The sequence below is a fragment of the Scomber japonicus genome, chromosome 13 (genome assembly GCF_027409825.1).
Source record: "Scomber japonicus isolate fScoJap1 chromosome 13, fScoJap1.pri, whole genome shotgun sequence".
Taxonomy (NCBI): domain Eukaryota; kingdom Metazoa; phylum Chordata; class Actinopteri; order Scombriformes; family Scombridae; genus Scomber; species Scomber japonicus.
The window spans coordinates 15,161,758-15,177,686 of record NC_070590.1 but is presented as its reverse complement, the minus strand read 5'-3'; the positions used below and the strand labels follow the sequence as shown (position 1 = coordinate 15,177,686).

Below are 15,929 nucleotides of genomic sequence, written 5' to 3'. Positions count from 1 at the left end.
CAAAAGCAAAGCTAAACAATGTATTGAAAGGTTTATCTGAAGATAATATGAGGCTTCAACTGCCTAAGTGGATATCTTCAACAGTTACAAAAAAGTGTCTGTGTCTTCATGTTCAGTGTTTTACTGCCCAGCTGCAGTGGATGGACTGTAACAAAAAGAGGTACACAGTGCAATAAATGATCTCTTCATTTCCAGTATGAACAAGAGGAACGATTAGAGCAAGAAAAACAAATGTGTCAGTGTTCTTTTTGGGCACTTGACTGTTTTAAGTCAGACTTGAAAAATTGTGAACCTATTTTAAGAAAAATCATGAATGCAAAGCGATGGGGAGTAACTAGTAACATGTAATGGCATTATATATTTTAATTACAAAATTAATGTAACTGTAATCCATTACAGTTACTGAGAAAAATGTGAAAAATCATGAATGCAAAGCGATGGGGAGTAACTAGTAACATGTAATGGCATTATATATTTTAATTACAAAATTAATGTAACTGTAATCCATTACAGTTACTGAGAAAAATGTGTAATTACATTACAGCCACTAATGAAAATGTTGATTAAGGGGATTACATCTGAAGTCAGACCTTTAGAATTTGGCCTGGGAGGAGAGTTCTTTGATCATTTTTTGATATTTAACGTGTTACTGAATACATTTATTCCTGTATTTAATTATTTCAAAAAACAATCTTTTTTTAATACATTGTAAATAAATCATGATGTGGGTTTATTTAGAGCACACATGGGCTTCAATGGTGTCACAGGTAATCATGCCAAACTTTTGACTTTTTTTATGAAAAATCTTGCTGACTCCAAAATCTACATGAAATGAATACATCTTCAAATAAGAGATAAATCATACTTTATAAGAAATGATCTCCCTTATACATCATGTCAGTATCCATGAAAAACACCTGAGATTAGATTTTGGTGTGTTTAATTAGTACACTTATCCTAACAGTTGAAAAAAAGTAATCAGATGTAATAAGTTACATTACTTTGACTAAGTAATTGAAATAGTTACATTAATCATTACATTTTAAATAGGGTAACTAGTGATCTATAATCATAACATTTCCAAAATAACCTTACCAACCCTGCGTACTACATTACCCGTCGGCCTTTGCTCCAGCGTCATTTGGTAAATGATTGACCTAACTGGGCCACCATACTTGTTGTGTTTGTGTTAGTGAAAACAAAGATGGCGACCGAGCTAGACAGAGTGCGAATCTCAGCTGCAGAGCTCCGAGCTGAAGCGTCGAATTTAGTCAATATTTCTGACTCTCAGAAAGGTGAGACGAAGCCAGACATATATTTTGAAGTGGTACGATCATGGCAATGTCGTTAAATTGAAGCGAAGGAGTATGTGAAGTTATCTCAAAGTAGCCTGCGGACTTGCTAAGTTTGTAACAAGCTATTGTTGTTAGCTAGCTGGTCCCGCGCGGTCCGTTTTAAACGCCCCCTTCAAACAAAACGACACCAGATTATGTTTGCACGATTTAAAACAGTTCTTTAAAAATCCTCACACTGTCTGTTGTACTGACTATTTTAAGCACATTAGTAGGAGGAAGATGTCGTTTATATGTGACTGTAACGTTAAGCTGTGTTACGACCCGTGAGCTCAACTTGTCGCTGAACACTGAAGCACAAATACATGTTCCGCCGAAGAAAACAAAATGATTGAAATGAAGCTGTTTAATTGATTGCTGTTGATTGAAACCTCCTTCATCAAAAGTGTCGTGAGTCAAAACAGTGGCGTTGCTGGTTTATTAGCGGTTAAAGCCTACTCCTTACAACTCAACCAGCGGTGTGCTCGCTGACAGCTGCTGGAGTTAGTTGGTAGAGTTTGTGTTTGAATGACAACAGGCAACTTTTTCACTGGTTATTGGTCAGCGTGTGAATGTGTGTAAGATTATATCTGTCTCCCAACTATCCTCTGATTCAGAACATGTAAAAATGAAGACATCTTAAAGGACTTGGCTTTAAACAGGAACTGCAACGTTGAACTTAACGTTATCCTAGAGTCGCACTTATGTCGGTGAAGAAATGTGTGAAAATCTGATGAATGTAAATATGTCCATTGCTGTTTTTTATAGGCTCATGGTGCCGTCCTCAATTGTCTCGTTTTGTCCAGATCAACAGTTTAAAAGCCAAATATATTACGTTTATTATTCGTAAAGACTAAACTAAAGCAACCAGAAAATATTAATTCCTATCACAACCCAACATTTGTTTGAGAGTTTGTAAACTGAGAATTTTGGTATTTCTGCTTTAAAAAATGACAAAAAAGAATAATAATAAAATAATTGTTTTTTTGTCAACCAATTAATCGATTAATGTTGCAACTCTATATTCTACTTACATAAAATATTGCCTGTGTAGCCAAAGCCTGATGTTTCTTCTGTGACATAACCCTCTGGTATTCTTCAAAACTTATGAAAAACAGTGAGACACACCATTGTATGTAGGAAGAGTAATTTATTTTAAATCTGAGATTTAAAAAAAAAATCCCATACACCCTATTCTGCTGACATGCATACCCACAAGCACCAAATATATACTTACTTACTTAATTAAATATATAATACTTGATCACAACTGAAAACAACACATTTGCAATTTACTCCTATTAAAGTCATTTTTGCTTGAAACTCCTTAGCCCCTTTTAGATATGTATGCTATGTATTTGTAATCAATTTTTGAAGATTTACATTTAACTGAAAATTACACGGCTTAGGGCTGGATGTCACAGATATGGTAGTGAGGCCGGATAGAACAGAATCAGAAACAGAATTTGGATCTGACTTGTCATTGGATTTGTTGACAAAAAGAAATTCAGAATATGCCAACCTTGTCCTTGGAATTACATGCTCCATTTTATTGTGTTGAGGACTTAACTTTCTTTATCACAATTTCTTTTTTTTCTTTGTGTGTTTATTCCTTCAGTGGAAGAGTGTCAGGAGCATAATACACCCAAGCATAACAAGAGGCGTGGAGGAAAGCATCCCGATCTGCAGCGCTACCATCCGGCGCCTGGACATGGACGGCATCACCATGACAATGAGGAGGGAGCAACTGGTCAAAGTGAAGACTGTGGCCCCTTGGCCTCTGATTCACATGACCAGGATCAAATGTCAAAATCAAAGGATGACCGTAAAAATGTCTCTGATACAGTTTTGGAGAGACATGGGAGCACAGATGGAGGGATGAGTGGCAACAGAAGGGATGAAGACAGAATGAGAGGTGATGGTAGTAACACTCAGAACTGTAGGAAGGACACCCACCCACATGCTAAAACAGAAGTAAATCAGGATAAGGACATTGTTGAAAATGGCAGGGAAAATCAGGAACCTTCTGGAGCTGCAAAGCTAACAAAGAAAGCCCGCAAACCAGACAGAGAGTTTTATCAACCTGGTAGTAGGAGAAGCATCCAAGGAAAGGACTGTGGAGGTGGAAGAGAGCAGGATAACCCTCCTCCCAGGAAGACTGACCAGAAAATGGATCCAGAGTCCCAGTGTAGTACAGAGGAAAGAGAGAGGAAGCAAAAAACATCTTTACAGAAGCAGGGTGGGAAAAACAAAGAGGTGAAAGGCATTCAGGAAAATGTCAAATTAGATAAATCCAGCGAGACAAAAATAAAACAAGGAAACCGAGATGTTGAAAAACCTCCATTACCCGTGGATGCTACAGTGGAGAAACTTACTGGCAAAGTAGAAAAGCTCAGCGTTAAAGAAAGGGGAAAAGTGGGAGCTGAAGGCCAAGATGGTGAAGAAGCAAGTTGCCGGAGAGGAGAAACAACTGATAAGGGGAGGAGAGGCCAAGGGGTTGGAACAAAGGAGGAGGAAGAAAAGGTAGAGAAGAAAAGGGAAAAGGGAAACCACAGGAGAAGAGGGGGGGAGAGGGAAAAAGAGAGGAATCATCAGGATTCCAGAAGAGGAGAATATGAAGTAAGCAGTGGAGGAAAGAGTGAGCGGGGGAAAGCTGAGAAAGATAGAGACAGGAGAGCAACAGATACCAATAGGGATATCAAACCAGGCAAGACAGGAGAGACACACCAAAGCAAAGGAAGAGAGAATCGCAGAGAAAGAGAGAGCAGAAGAGGAGACAACAACAACAACAACCGGTCCAGAGATGCTGAGAAAGATGCTAAGACGGAAAGAAACATAGACAGGGCTGTAGAAAGAAGTGATAGAACCAAATCCAATGCAAACATCACAACTCCAACCTCAAAGCGCTATTCCAAGTCAGATATTAGACGCTCAAGGAATCGAACTTACAGCAGTAGCTCAGCCAGCAGCCTGGACGGTCCGGGACTAGGCAAGAATGCAGAGGGCTCAAAGTGGTTACACTTGGAACCCAGACAGAATAACAGAGAGGGGATGGCTAACAGTGGAGAGGGACGAAGGAGACATTTACAGAGCTGGACAACCAATGGGGAATCATCTACAGAATCACTGGAAGGAAGTGAGATGGGTGACATAGCAGAGGACAGAAGGAGGAGAAGGACAGGTAGAGAGGAAGAGCTGAGTGCAGAGAGGCGGAGAGAAGAAAGGAACAGACCAAAAGGAAACAAAAGTGGAGGTCGTGGAATCCTGAGGGTTTCTCTTGAGAAACAGGCAGCTCCCTCAATGCATAGTGAAGATGCACAACATCGCAAGCAAGGCTTGGTTCCTCGGGGCAGAGGTGGGGGTATCCTGGTGCTTCCAGCTCGCACTGACATCACTAATTCACCTGAGGTTGGGCAACGGCTTTTTGGTGGAATTAGGGGAGGAGCAGCTTGCAGGAGTAGAGGAGGCAGGGGAGGAGGAGTGAGACGACTTTGGGATCCAAACAACCCTGACCAGAAACCTGCCTTAACCCGCACCCCGCCATCACAGCACTCAGCTCTGCAACAGCCTATATATCTTCAGTCAGGCGCTGGATATGGACAGCTTCACTTTCTGGACACCGACGATGAGGTATCAGGCAGTCCTCCAGTCCCACAAGGTGAGCATTTCCGATCTCAGCAGCAGCAGGCTGCTGCTATGGCCTACTACAAGTTCCAAAACTCTGACAACCCATACTGCTACCCCATGGCCACCAGCAACCCACACAATCCAAGCACCACCACCAGCCAGCGCTATCCGTATCCTTATCACATGGGGCCCTACCAAATGGCTCCCCCTAACGGAGTATACCCAGGCTCTGCTGTGGGTCAGTTCTATAGAGGAGCAGGTTATTCCCAGCAAGGTGCTGGAGGTGGTTTGCCATTTGAAGAGGCGGAGCAACAAGCAAGAGGGGACCTCGGGAGGCTGCTGAGGGCTGCAGATGCCCAAGAGCTCCAGCTCAGTAACCTGTTGTCCAGGGACAGAGTGAGTGCTGATGGACTGGATCGCATGGCCCAGCTTAGGTGAGGATTTAGAGAAAGAGATGTGTGACAGTGGGAAGAGAAAAAGTAGATATTGAAAAGGGTAAAAATAAATGTCACTTATATATGTATGTATTTATTTATTTATTTTTTAGAGCTGACCTTTTGGGGCTATATGAGCAGGTCATCCTGACAGACATTGAACTATCAGACTCCCAGAATGTGGATCAGGCTTTGTGGAAGCATGTCTTTTACCAAGTCATAGAACGCTTCCGGCAGCTACTCAAAGACCCCACCTTTGATAACACCCCTCATATCAGGAACATGCTGCTCACGCTGCTTGATGAGGTAAGGAATGTGTGAGAAAGTTGGACAGGGTTACATGAAGCATAGATAAAATCCATAAAATGTGTTCTTCACTATCACGTCACTTGTCCATTGTGATAACTCTCTGTGTTTTTCAGGGTGCTCTATTCTTTGATGCGCTGCTCCAGAAGCTGCAAACAGTTTACCAGTTTAAGCTAGAGGATTATATGGATGGCATGGCTATCAGGGCTCGGCCATTACGCAAAACGGTATGGCCAAACGCAAAACTATATATATATGCTCAAGGACTTATCCAATGATGTATCTTAATAAATTGATCTTAAGTTGGGAGGCACTTAACAAATCACAAATCTTAACTGAAAAGCGTGTCATTGTTTAAGGTTTGTTGAGGGTGTGTCATAGACAACATATACCGAAGTTTATACCTGCAAAACTAATGATTTTCCCATCAGCCTCCACTTAATTAAAAAATGTTAGCATGCTAACATGCTAAACTAAGATGGTGAACATAGTAAACAGTCTACTAAACATCAGCATGTTAGCATTGCCATTGTGAGCATGAAAGAATGCTGACCTCACCATTTAGTTAAAAGCACTGCTGTGTCTGTGTACAGCCTCACAGAGATACTAGCATAGCTGTAAACTCGTGGTCTTGTAATATAGTAGTAGTCATGCAACTAATAAAATGTTGAAAATGTTGTATCTGTAATTATGTCACAATTATGTCCTATCTGAACATTGCATTTAGTTCTTGTGTTTTTTTTCCTTCTCAGGTAAAGTATGCACTTATCAGTGCTCAGCGCTGTATGATTTGTCAAGGAGATATAGCCCGCTACCGAGAACAAGCCAGTGACTCTGCCAACTATGGCAAGGCCCGCAGGTAGGCCATTACCTGTGCATGCTCTGTTTATTGTGAAATTCCTTACACACATTCAGGAGCACAGGATGAGTATTGATATAAAACTTTCACTGAGTCAGCAGGCCCCCAGTGTCAAAATCTGAACGAGTGATCAGGAATCAGTACAAGCCTTTTCACTGTTGGACAATTTTTACACCTTTCTCACAGTTCTCCAAAAAAATTATTTTTTTCTGATCATTTTTCAAAGTTTCAATCCCATCAGCTTTCAAGGCTTTCTTTGTCTTGGACAAAGCTTAATTTTTAAAAAATGTATTCTCATTGTTTTCCCTGAAAAATGCCTGCGAAAGACATGAAACCGTGTACCACAATAGAGAAAATATCCTCCTAGCTGTATATGAATGAGCAATTGCAAATCATACAATTTAAAGAATAAGGTGAAACTGAAATATTCCTCTGTGTCTTTGATGGTAGGTCTGACATATTTCCCTTTTTATTTCTTAGCTGGTACCTGAAAGCCCAGCAGATTGCCCCAAAAAATGGACGACCATATAACCAGTTGGCCTTGCTGGCAGTCTATACTGTAAGTGATATGTTGTCTAATTAGGGATGGAAAGTGGAAAGTTTGATGTTTAGCATTTAAAATTGGATTGCATTGTCCTAGCATGTCTTCAGGATTACTGAAGAAAATACAACAGTATTTTGGTTGTCTGTGTGTCCTTTTTAGGAGAATTTCTGCCTCTTACTCTTACTTGGTGCTTTTCTCACTTACAGAAGCGGAAGTTGGATGCTGTGTATTATTACATGCGCAGTTTGGCAGCCTCTAACCCCATCCTGACTGCAAAGGAAAGCCTGATGAGTCTGTTTGAGGAAGCTAAGCGCAAGGTCACACACTCACTTTGGTTGTTAACTTGTGCCAAACAATTGACATTTTCCCTTCTGACCTTGAACACATTCTTTGAAAATAACTGAAATGAATGAAAGAGATGTTTAGGGATATTAACTATTAGTATTTTGACTGAGGTAATCTCAAAACATTATTGAGAACAGAACTTTGTACACTGTAGGGCTGCATGAGTATTGTATTATTGTGATTTAGAACATTTTACCAAGCATATCACAAAGTCCTTGAGCTTATATAAATATTGATGTGTTTTGTTTATGTAATGATGTGATATGTTAAAGCAATAATTTGCTTGATAAATGATCATAACTTAGCATACCTGATAAAGTTTACTATAACATGGTGTTTACTGTTATAATACTGAGACATTATGCAGTACAAGTGCCTCTTGTTTACAAAGTTTGATTCTGTTCTTGCAGAGAGAGCAGCTCGAGCGAAAGGGGAGACAGGAGCGTGAAGGAGGCTCCAGGGGTCCAGCTGTAAGGGGACGAGGAAGAGGGGAGGAGGGAGCACGTATGGAGATTTGGATTCGTCCCAGCGGACAAGCAGCAACCCTGTCCTCCCACAGAGGAGGCAGTGAGTCCAGCAGAGACTCTGAACAGGATGGAGAGCTTAGCAGTCTCAGTGCTAGTGATGTAAGATCCTTTTTTTTCTTTATATCTCTCATTTAAACACAAACATAAACACGCATTCATTCCGGTGCATCCTTAAACCTTTACATGTATGTGCTCAATGACACTTAATAATAATAATAATAATGATAATGATAATGATAATAATAATAATAATAATAATGATGATAATGATAATAATAATAATAATAATAATGATAATAATAATAACTTTATTTTGTATAGCGCCTGTCGTCATTTCTGTTCCTATGTTGAAATATGTTTTGAACCCCTCTTTACTCAATCTCTTTTGTTGTTTGGCTGTGCCCATTTGAGTTTGTTCCTGTTTTGCTTGGAATGATTCACCATCTTTTTAGTGATGAACTTACAATGCTGTATAGTAATAATTTTTCCCGAAAAATGCTGGAAGTAGCTTTGTGCTATTTTCCATTTTACTTTGACATTTTCTTCTGCAATGTGCTCTGCCTCTGCTTACTAGTCATCATTGTTTCCTGAAGGAAGTGGTTATTTTGTGCCATCTGTAAGTGCACCTAATTGGTGAGCTTCTGAAGCCTTTCAGTCTACTTCCTGCCACCCCTGTTGTTCTCCCATTCAAAACCCCAGGTGCATTTAAGTGGTGATGTCACCAGTGCTGTGCTGTTGTTGCACAAAGATTAGTAACCCTTTTATTTAGTTGGCCTTCTCTTTTTTTTCTACAGCTAAATAAGAGATTCATTCTGAGTTTCCTGCATGCGCATGGAAAGCTCTTCACTAAAGTGGGGTGAGTAATAATCATGTTTTCTAGCTCTTACTTTAAGGACAGAATGGGTTAGTCTGCTGTTTTTATGAATATGTGTCTTTACTGTGCAGCATGGAATCCTTCCTCGGGATGGCAAGCCGTGTTCTGCAGGAGTTCAGGACACTGCTCCAGCATGGTCCTTCTCTTCTGGGTAGCACACACATGCTGCAGATCATCACCATCAACATGTTCACCATACACAATGCCCACAGCAGAGGTAATGCTGCACACACAGCATTATTATCATAATCAAACCACAAATCCTGCTTCAAATCTGCAAAATGAATGCAAATGCATGACTGGTAAAGACCTTATTTTGTTTTTATGCAGGTGATTAGCATGGATTTTGGGGGGTTGTAAAAAATGTATAACAGTTAATTAAAAGAAAATATGTTAATTGGTCGTCTTGTTTGAAGTTGGGTCACAGACAGGTCATTGGTAATGTTGATACAAGAATATTGTGTTCAGTTCTGTTTCTGGTTCTTGTCTCTTTGTCAGGTGAAGAAGGAGAAGTGCGGTCTGTTTTACAAGAGCAAAGCACTGCCCTGGGTCTCGGCATGTTTGCGCTATTGGTGCAGCGCTGCACAGAGCTACTCAGAGATATTCCTGCAGGTACACACACATATATATATATACACATACACAGGGAGGTTGTGTGTGGTGTGTGTGTGTGTGTGTGTGTGTGTGTGTGTGTGTGTGTGTATATATCTATCTATCTATATCAGCAGCATTTTTGTTGTTGTTGCTTTCCACTCATCTAATTTTTCTTCCCACCTGATTTTTTTGTTGTTGTTTGATAAGCACATTGCATGGACATTTATTTCAATTGTTGACATTTTAAAAACTCTTTGTCTCTCTCAGAACCAGTAGCCATGACAGATGGAGAGGAGGAGGGTAAAGGGGAGGAGCTGGAGGGTATGGTGAAGGTCTCTGCCTTCCCATTGGACCTAAGAGAACTACTCCCAAGCATCAAGGTCTGGTCTGACTGGATGTTGGGTCAACCAGACCAGTGGAACCCACCACCCTGCAGTATAGAGTGAGTGCTTTGAATTGCTACCTATTTTTTACTATCTGATGGTTATGCTCAACTCGTGCTTTCAGTCAAACTATAAACACAAACTCTTCAGACAGTAGCTCTTTAAAATACTCATTCCTCACCATCACTTGTGACTTTGTGTACGAAGTGGCAGCCCTGACGTTTGGCAGTGCCTGGCTGACCTGTGTAACGTCCTGGCACGGGTCGACCATGAGGAGGTGCTGCTGTACAAAGTGGACAGTGATGAAGTCGAGGGAGACGAAGAGTTGACTGTACTGCAGTTAAAGGAGGACAGGCTGCTGGCAGGCTTTGTGCCACTGCTGGCAGCACCCCAGGAGCCCTGTTACATAGACAAACACACTGACATGGTGAGCAGAAAGTAAAACTGTACAGCCCTGGTACATGCTTGTTCTCCTTTTAGAATTACTGATTACTCTTCCATTACTGTCAGAGTGCCGAATTATACTATACACTACATGTACTCTTAATGGTCCTCTTTCTGGTCTCATGCACATATACCCCCATCCTCTTTCCTCAGGCAATAGCAGCAGATTGTAAGAGAGTGACAGTGCTGAAGTACTTTCTGGAAGCTTTGTGTGGACAGGAAGAGCCTCTGCTGGCCTTTAAGGGAGGCAAATACATCTCTGTGGCAGCTTCTCCTCCATCTAACCACTCAATGGATACAAGGAGCAAGCAGGGTTCTCTAACAGAGAATGAGGTGACAGTCTTTCGTGTACTTTCCTCCCCACTTAGTTCCTTCTGCTCTTTCCATATCTCCTTGTGCTCCTTTCTTTTTAAACTTGATCGACTCATTATGTATGTATGCATTATGTAAAAACTAATAAATGTTCATTGCAGTTCATCAGTGGCTGCAAGAGGAAGCCTATATTTTGATTGTGTCTTATCCTTGTCTGTTTTGCAGGCTGATGATGTCATAGTGGAAGCAGAGTCGTCACTATCCGCATCAGAAGAAGAAGAGGATGTCGAGGAGGCAGGAGACAGCGAGAATGATATCAAACAACTGAAGGCGCGACGCCACGCCCTCACCAACAAACTGGCACAGCAGCAGAAGCGCAGGGATAAGATACAGGTAAAACACACATTGTTGTTCTATAGGTACAACAGGTGTTCAGTGATGTCTTTCCCATAGATCTAAATGCAATAATATTAATACAATAAAAATTAACATTGTGACAAATGATAACAGTGTAAAATAAAATAGATTATAATGGACTGTATGTCTCACAATGTGTAGGTAAGTAAATAATAAGAAAAGGGTCAGTAACGATTTAAAAAAAATAAAATAAAAAATAGTTGCACTTAAAATTGCCTGTTTTACTTGCTAACAATTATTTAATAAAAGGATTTCATAGCTTTATTTCATAATGCAGGTTATTATATAAAATCCTATTTTCCATAATAAATAATTAGGAACACCTCTATGGTCTAGTATTGAAATCTTCAGGTCTTGCTTTGTGTATTTGATTGTGAATTCATTTTCTTTCTAGTCATGCTTGTGTCCAAAGATAGTATTAACAAAAAAGTGCATCTTAACAAAAAAGCTTTCCAGGCAGAATATAAGAAAATGCAACAGCAAAGATGGAAGCTTTAAAAAAAACCTTTACTGTATTGACTAAATCATTTTTTTAAAAACAGCATGTTTCGACAACTGTTGGTCTTTGTTGTTACTTTTGTTTGAAGCACCCCCGTTTTATTATACAGAGCTACCAGTTGACTCTTTTCATAGTACATTAACTATCAATTAAATAGGGCAAACATATAAAACATTTCATGGTAGAATTGACTTTCACATTAAATGTAATCTCTGTGTTCTTGTGGTTGTGTGTTCGTGTTCCAGGCGGTGTTGCAGACAGGTGGGCAGTTGGAGCTGGAAGTGAGGCCGCTCTTTTTGGTTCCAGATACCAATGGATTCATTGATCATTTGGGGGGATTGAAGAAGCTCCTATGTGGAACATACATAATAGTTGTGCCACTCATCGGTAAGACTGAAAGACATGAGATATAGGAAGATTGACTTTTAATCAAAAATTGAATTTTATCAGATTAATTTAACCTATTTTTCTGCTGTAGGATCACAGTCTGTAGTTAAAGGGTTAAGGTGATGTTAAGTGTTTTAAAATGCTAATAGCCTGTCTGCCTGGCATTTAGTGCAAAAACAGAACATCTGTGATGTAATATGTGCTCTCTCTTTCTCTCAGTGATTACAGAGTTAGATGGCTTGGCTAAAGGCCAGGACAACTTTGGCGGAGGACTGGGGTCAGGTGGCCGCAGCACAGGCAGTCGCAGCAACTACAATGTTAGTGTGGCCCATGTGCGGGCCGTGCAGGAAAAGGCCCGGTTGGCAGTGGCTTTCCTAGAGAAAGGGTTTGAATCCAGGGAACCGTGCCTCAGGGCTCTTACAAGCAGAGGAAATCAGCTTGAGTCCATTGCCTTCCGCAGTGAAGACACTTCCGGACAACAGGTGAGTTTGCTTCGTTTTCTTTTATTTCATTAGCTTTGGGTAATTTGGTTTCAGATTGTCCAGTGAAAGTGTTTCTTTTGCTGGGAAGCAGTGGCTCGCTAAAGTTCAAAATGAGGGAGAGAACATTGTTACTTTTATTAAATGTTGATACTGATTCAGTAACTTAGTTTTTGTTCTTTCTCAGGGTAACAATGATGATGTGATTCTGTCCTGCTGTCTCCACTACTGCAAAGACAAAGCAAAGGATTTCATGCCTGATCAGAGAAGTATGTAATATCTATACTCTGTCAGTGTCCATTTATTGTACCTTACATATAAATACTTTATTTTCATTGTATGGTCTTCTGAGTTTACCTCTAACTCCTCTTTGGCTTCAACTCCCTCACACACACAGATGGAACAGTGAGACTGCAAAGAGAGGTGGTACTCCTTACAGATGACCGTAACCTGCGTGTTAAAGCTCTGACACGCAACGTCCCAGTGCGAGACATCCCTGCTTTCCTCAGCTGGGCCAAAGTGGGCTGAACCAGGCTAAGATGAAACCAAAGGAACACAACTGCTGAAGCCTGCTTGCCAGTAAGCCAGGGGAGAAGACACACTTAAGCAGAGAAAGAGGAGGAGGAGAAAACAGGGGGAGAGGAAATGATAAAGAAAGCGAAAAACCACTTACGAAATATGAGTGGTGAGAGCAGGGTGGTTTCAGTGAGCTTTTTTCCCCCCTCTTGTGATGAAGTGTGTGTGTGTGAATGTGTGTGTTAAGATCAGCGAGCTTCCCCAGAAAGAGACAGGGGGACTTGATAAGTCTCTGGAAGGCTGGACTGGAGGGGAGGAAGGAAGGATGGAGTGATTTAATTTCAATTGTCTGGTCCAGCCTTGAGCCTCTGCGCCTAGGTAGTGAGTGCACTCTGCAAGCAGTATTAAAATTTGAGGCTGATGATAGAATGAGCCACAGAGAGGGAGAGTGTTTATGGTCATCTAATTGATTAAAGACAGCAGTAATGAAAGCCACAACTGGCAATTCCACACTTCTCTGAGGGCCCAGTCTTACAGACTGCTGCGACCTCTGCAGCAGAGCTGAGGGAACAGTAGGCGGAGAGAAACACAGCTGGAGGATCTTTGTCAGTAGTGCCTGATTGTAGTGAGGGAAACCAAAAGCCCCCTTACACAACATCAGCGCCTCCAGTCAATCATATGCAGGTATTGTATTTCCTGGAAACCGAGGAACTGCGTCATACTAACTGGGGTTGTTCCTCCAGCTTGATGCAAACATTAAGTTTGGGTATTGGAAAAAGCTGATTTAAAAAAAAAAAAAAAATTAACAACTCAAATCTTTATTTTTCTGTTGTTTTTTTAATTTAGTTTTTGAGCTCATACTAAAAAGGTTTTCTTTCCATCCTGGAGGCCATCTCATATTTTGTCGAGAGATTATAAGTAAGATGAAGATAATAAGTATCTGCAGGTTCTCCCAATAACAAGATGAAACATAATTTTCTTAGACCATCCCACATTGAATTTTGAGTTCAAATGTACTAAGAAAATAATTATTCATTTCTGTTGTTGAGCAGTGTAACAACAAATTCCAACATAGTAGGATGAGGAGAGTTTGTGGAGAGTCTTCAGTTTCAAGAAATAATGCTACATTGACTAACTTTCATGAGATTGTTGTCTTATAGGTGAAATCCCACCCTTTTGCCAATCAGAATAAAGCCATTTGGACAGCCATGTTGTTAGGAGATACTTTGGTCCTTCATAGGGACTTTGCAGATACTTAATCAATTGCTGCCGGTGAATAATTAATGTAATATTCTGTTCATCTCAACACTTGCATATCAGTTATTTGTGCTTTTCAGTTCATACCAACACAACACTTTCCCTTTTTATTTTGTGAAATCACTAATTCCTATTTTCCTCTTCAGAGTTTGTCTTTTTTCACATATTCAAGGTCACATGTTGACATTTCTCTATTTCAAATACATTTTACAATATAACTTTACAAATTACAGCCTGTAAAATTAGCATTAAGTTCATGCAACACAAACATTTAACACATATGTAGTATTTGTGTTTGTGTGTTTGCTTGCTCTACGTTGCTTTGTGGTAGTTTCAGGAGATTCAAAGTCATGTCAGAAGTGTTTCTGTGTGTATTTGAAACAGCTGGATGCTCAATGTAGTCAATCTGTTGAATTTTATCAAGCACCATTCATCAATCAATTCATCGATCAGTTTGATCACATTGATTTAAAAGAATACTGTATGTTGGATGTATCTACTCTTTCTATTTGTTCTGTACCTTTTCAGCCAGGCTTGTACAACTCTCACCAGCAGCTTATGTTTCAAATGACTTTTTCATTGTCCATCATTAAAAATGTTTTGAAGGCATCGTTTCACCTCATTGTTGTGCAAATGAAGGATGTGATATTGTAAGAAGTGACTTTTCTTTTTACTACAGTCACTGCAGAGACTTTTGCTGTCTTGTTATAGTAGAAAAGGCACAGGTGTTGCAGCTGGCATGCCAAAATGTCTTTAATTCATATTCACATTATGAGGACCAAATTGGGAACATGTTTATGTGTATATCACTAAATTAAAGATTAGAATTGATATTTAGTAAGAGAATCATTGCTGAGCCCTTCATACATGCAATGTTGACTAAATAAAACCTAATGGACCCATTAATAAACCCAGATTAAATCATTACAAGAAACAACAAAGCATATATAACATCATCTACAGAAAGATGCATTTGAGTCACTAATACAAAAACCAATGCATGTATGTCCTCATGGTAACTGAAGATGACAGGTGGGAGTAGAGTTTTCCGTAAACTGGGAATAGACAACTGAGGAAATGTACCGGCCAACCATACTGTAATGACTATGGGGACATAAGTGAAAATACAAAATGACACATTGTAGACCATAATCATCATCTATACATGCCTCAAAAGACTGAATTGCTCTGTTTCATCCTGATATTCGGTACCTAAGGCTGATGTATTTTTAACTTAAACTGTTGGTGTAGATATAATTGGCATTAGAGATGTAAGATAAATGCTTGAAGACTTACTAATATTCACTGTTACATGATAAAACTACATCCTCAGAAAGCTTGAGTTGCACATCTGCTCAGGTTTAGTTGGAATAAACCCCAATATCTATGTAGAAAGTGTGTATTTACATTATACATGGAAGTGCGTGTGTGTGTGTGTGTGTGTGTGTGTGTGTGTGCAGCAAGGACAGAAAGTTCTACACCCTATCCATCCATATCATTTGCTTCAGTATACTTTCTGTGCCTGGATACAGACCACACAGGCAGGACCTGACTCCCATCATCATGACAACAGGGCTGCCGAGCAACCAATCAAAGCCCTCCGAGCCCCTTTCTGCAAGCTGATTGGTCCCTGGGCCTGCAGCCTGTTGTGGAATGCCCATCTTTAACCTCTCTGCTGCCATGCACACATCACACATCACATTACATCCTATATTTTCTCAATGCAGATTATAATCCTGCACTGAGATGTGGTGTCACGTTTGATCTAACATGGCATGTGTTATTATTATTGTT

General features: G+C 40.2%; 1 protein-coding gene across 1 annotated transcript; it reads left to right on the top strand.

Annotated features, from left to right (window-relative positions):
* The first annotated feature begins 1,204 nt into the window (after nt 1–1,204).
* Nucleotides 1,205–14,738, top strand: smg6 (SMG6 nonsense mediated mRNA decay factor). Its single transcript, XM_053331738.1, has 19 exons — nt 1,205–1,295; nt 2,950–5,392; nt 5,506–5,698; nt 5,815–5,925; nt 6,451–6,557; nt 7,038–7,116; nt 7,308–7,418; nt 7,857–8,072; nt 8,768–8,829; nt 8,919–9,064; nt 9,346–9,459; nt 9,709–9,883; nt 10,032–10,251; nt 10,422–10,601; nt 10,806–10,973; nt 11,742–11,883; nt 12,103–12,365; nt 12,550–12,631; nt 12,760–14,738. The coding sequence occupies exons 1-19, from the start codon at nt 1,205–1,207 to the stop codon at nt 12,888–12,890; spliced, it is 5,034 nt and encodes a 1,677-aa protein (XP_053187713.1). The 3' UTR covers nt 12,891–14,738.
* Nucleotides 14,739–15,929: the final 1,191 nt, after the last annotated feature.

Coding starts and splice junctions, on each gene's coding strand:
- smg6 (XM_053331738.1), top strand. CDS start 1,205: ATGGCGACCGAGCTAGACAGAGTGCGAATCTCAGCTGCAGAGCTCCGA. Junction 1,296..2,949: donor TATTTCTGACTCTCAGAAAG/GTGAGACGAAGC, acceptor TTATTCCTTCAG/TGGAAGAGTGTCAGGAGCAT. Junction 11,884..12,102: donor AATAGTTGTGCCACTCATCG/GTAAGACTGAAA, acceptor TCTTTCTCTCAG/TGATTACAGAGTTAGATGGC.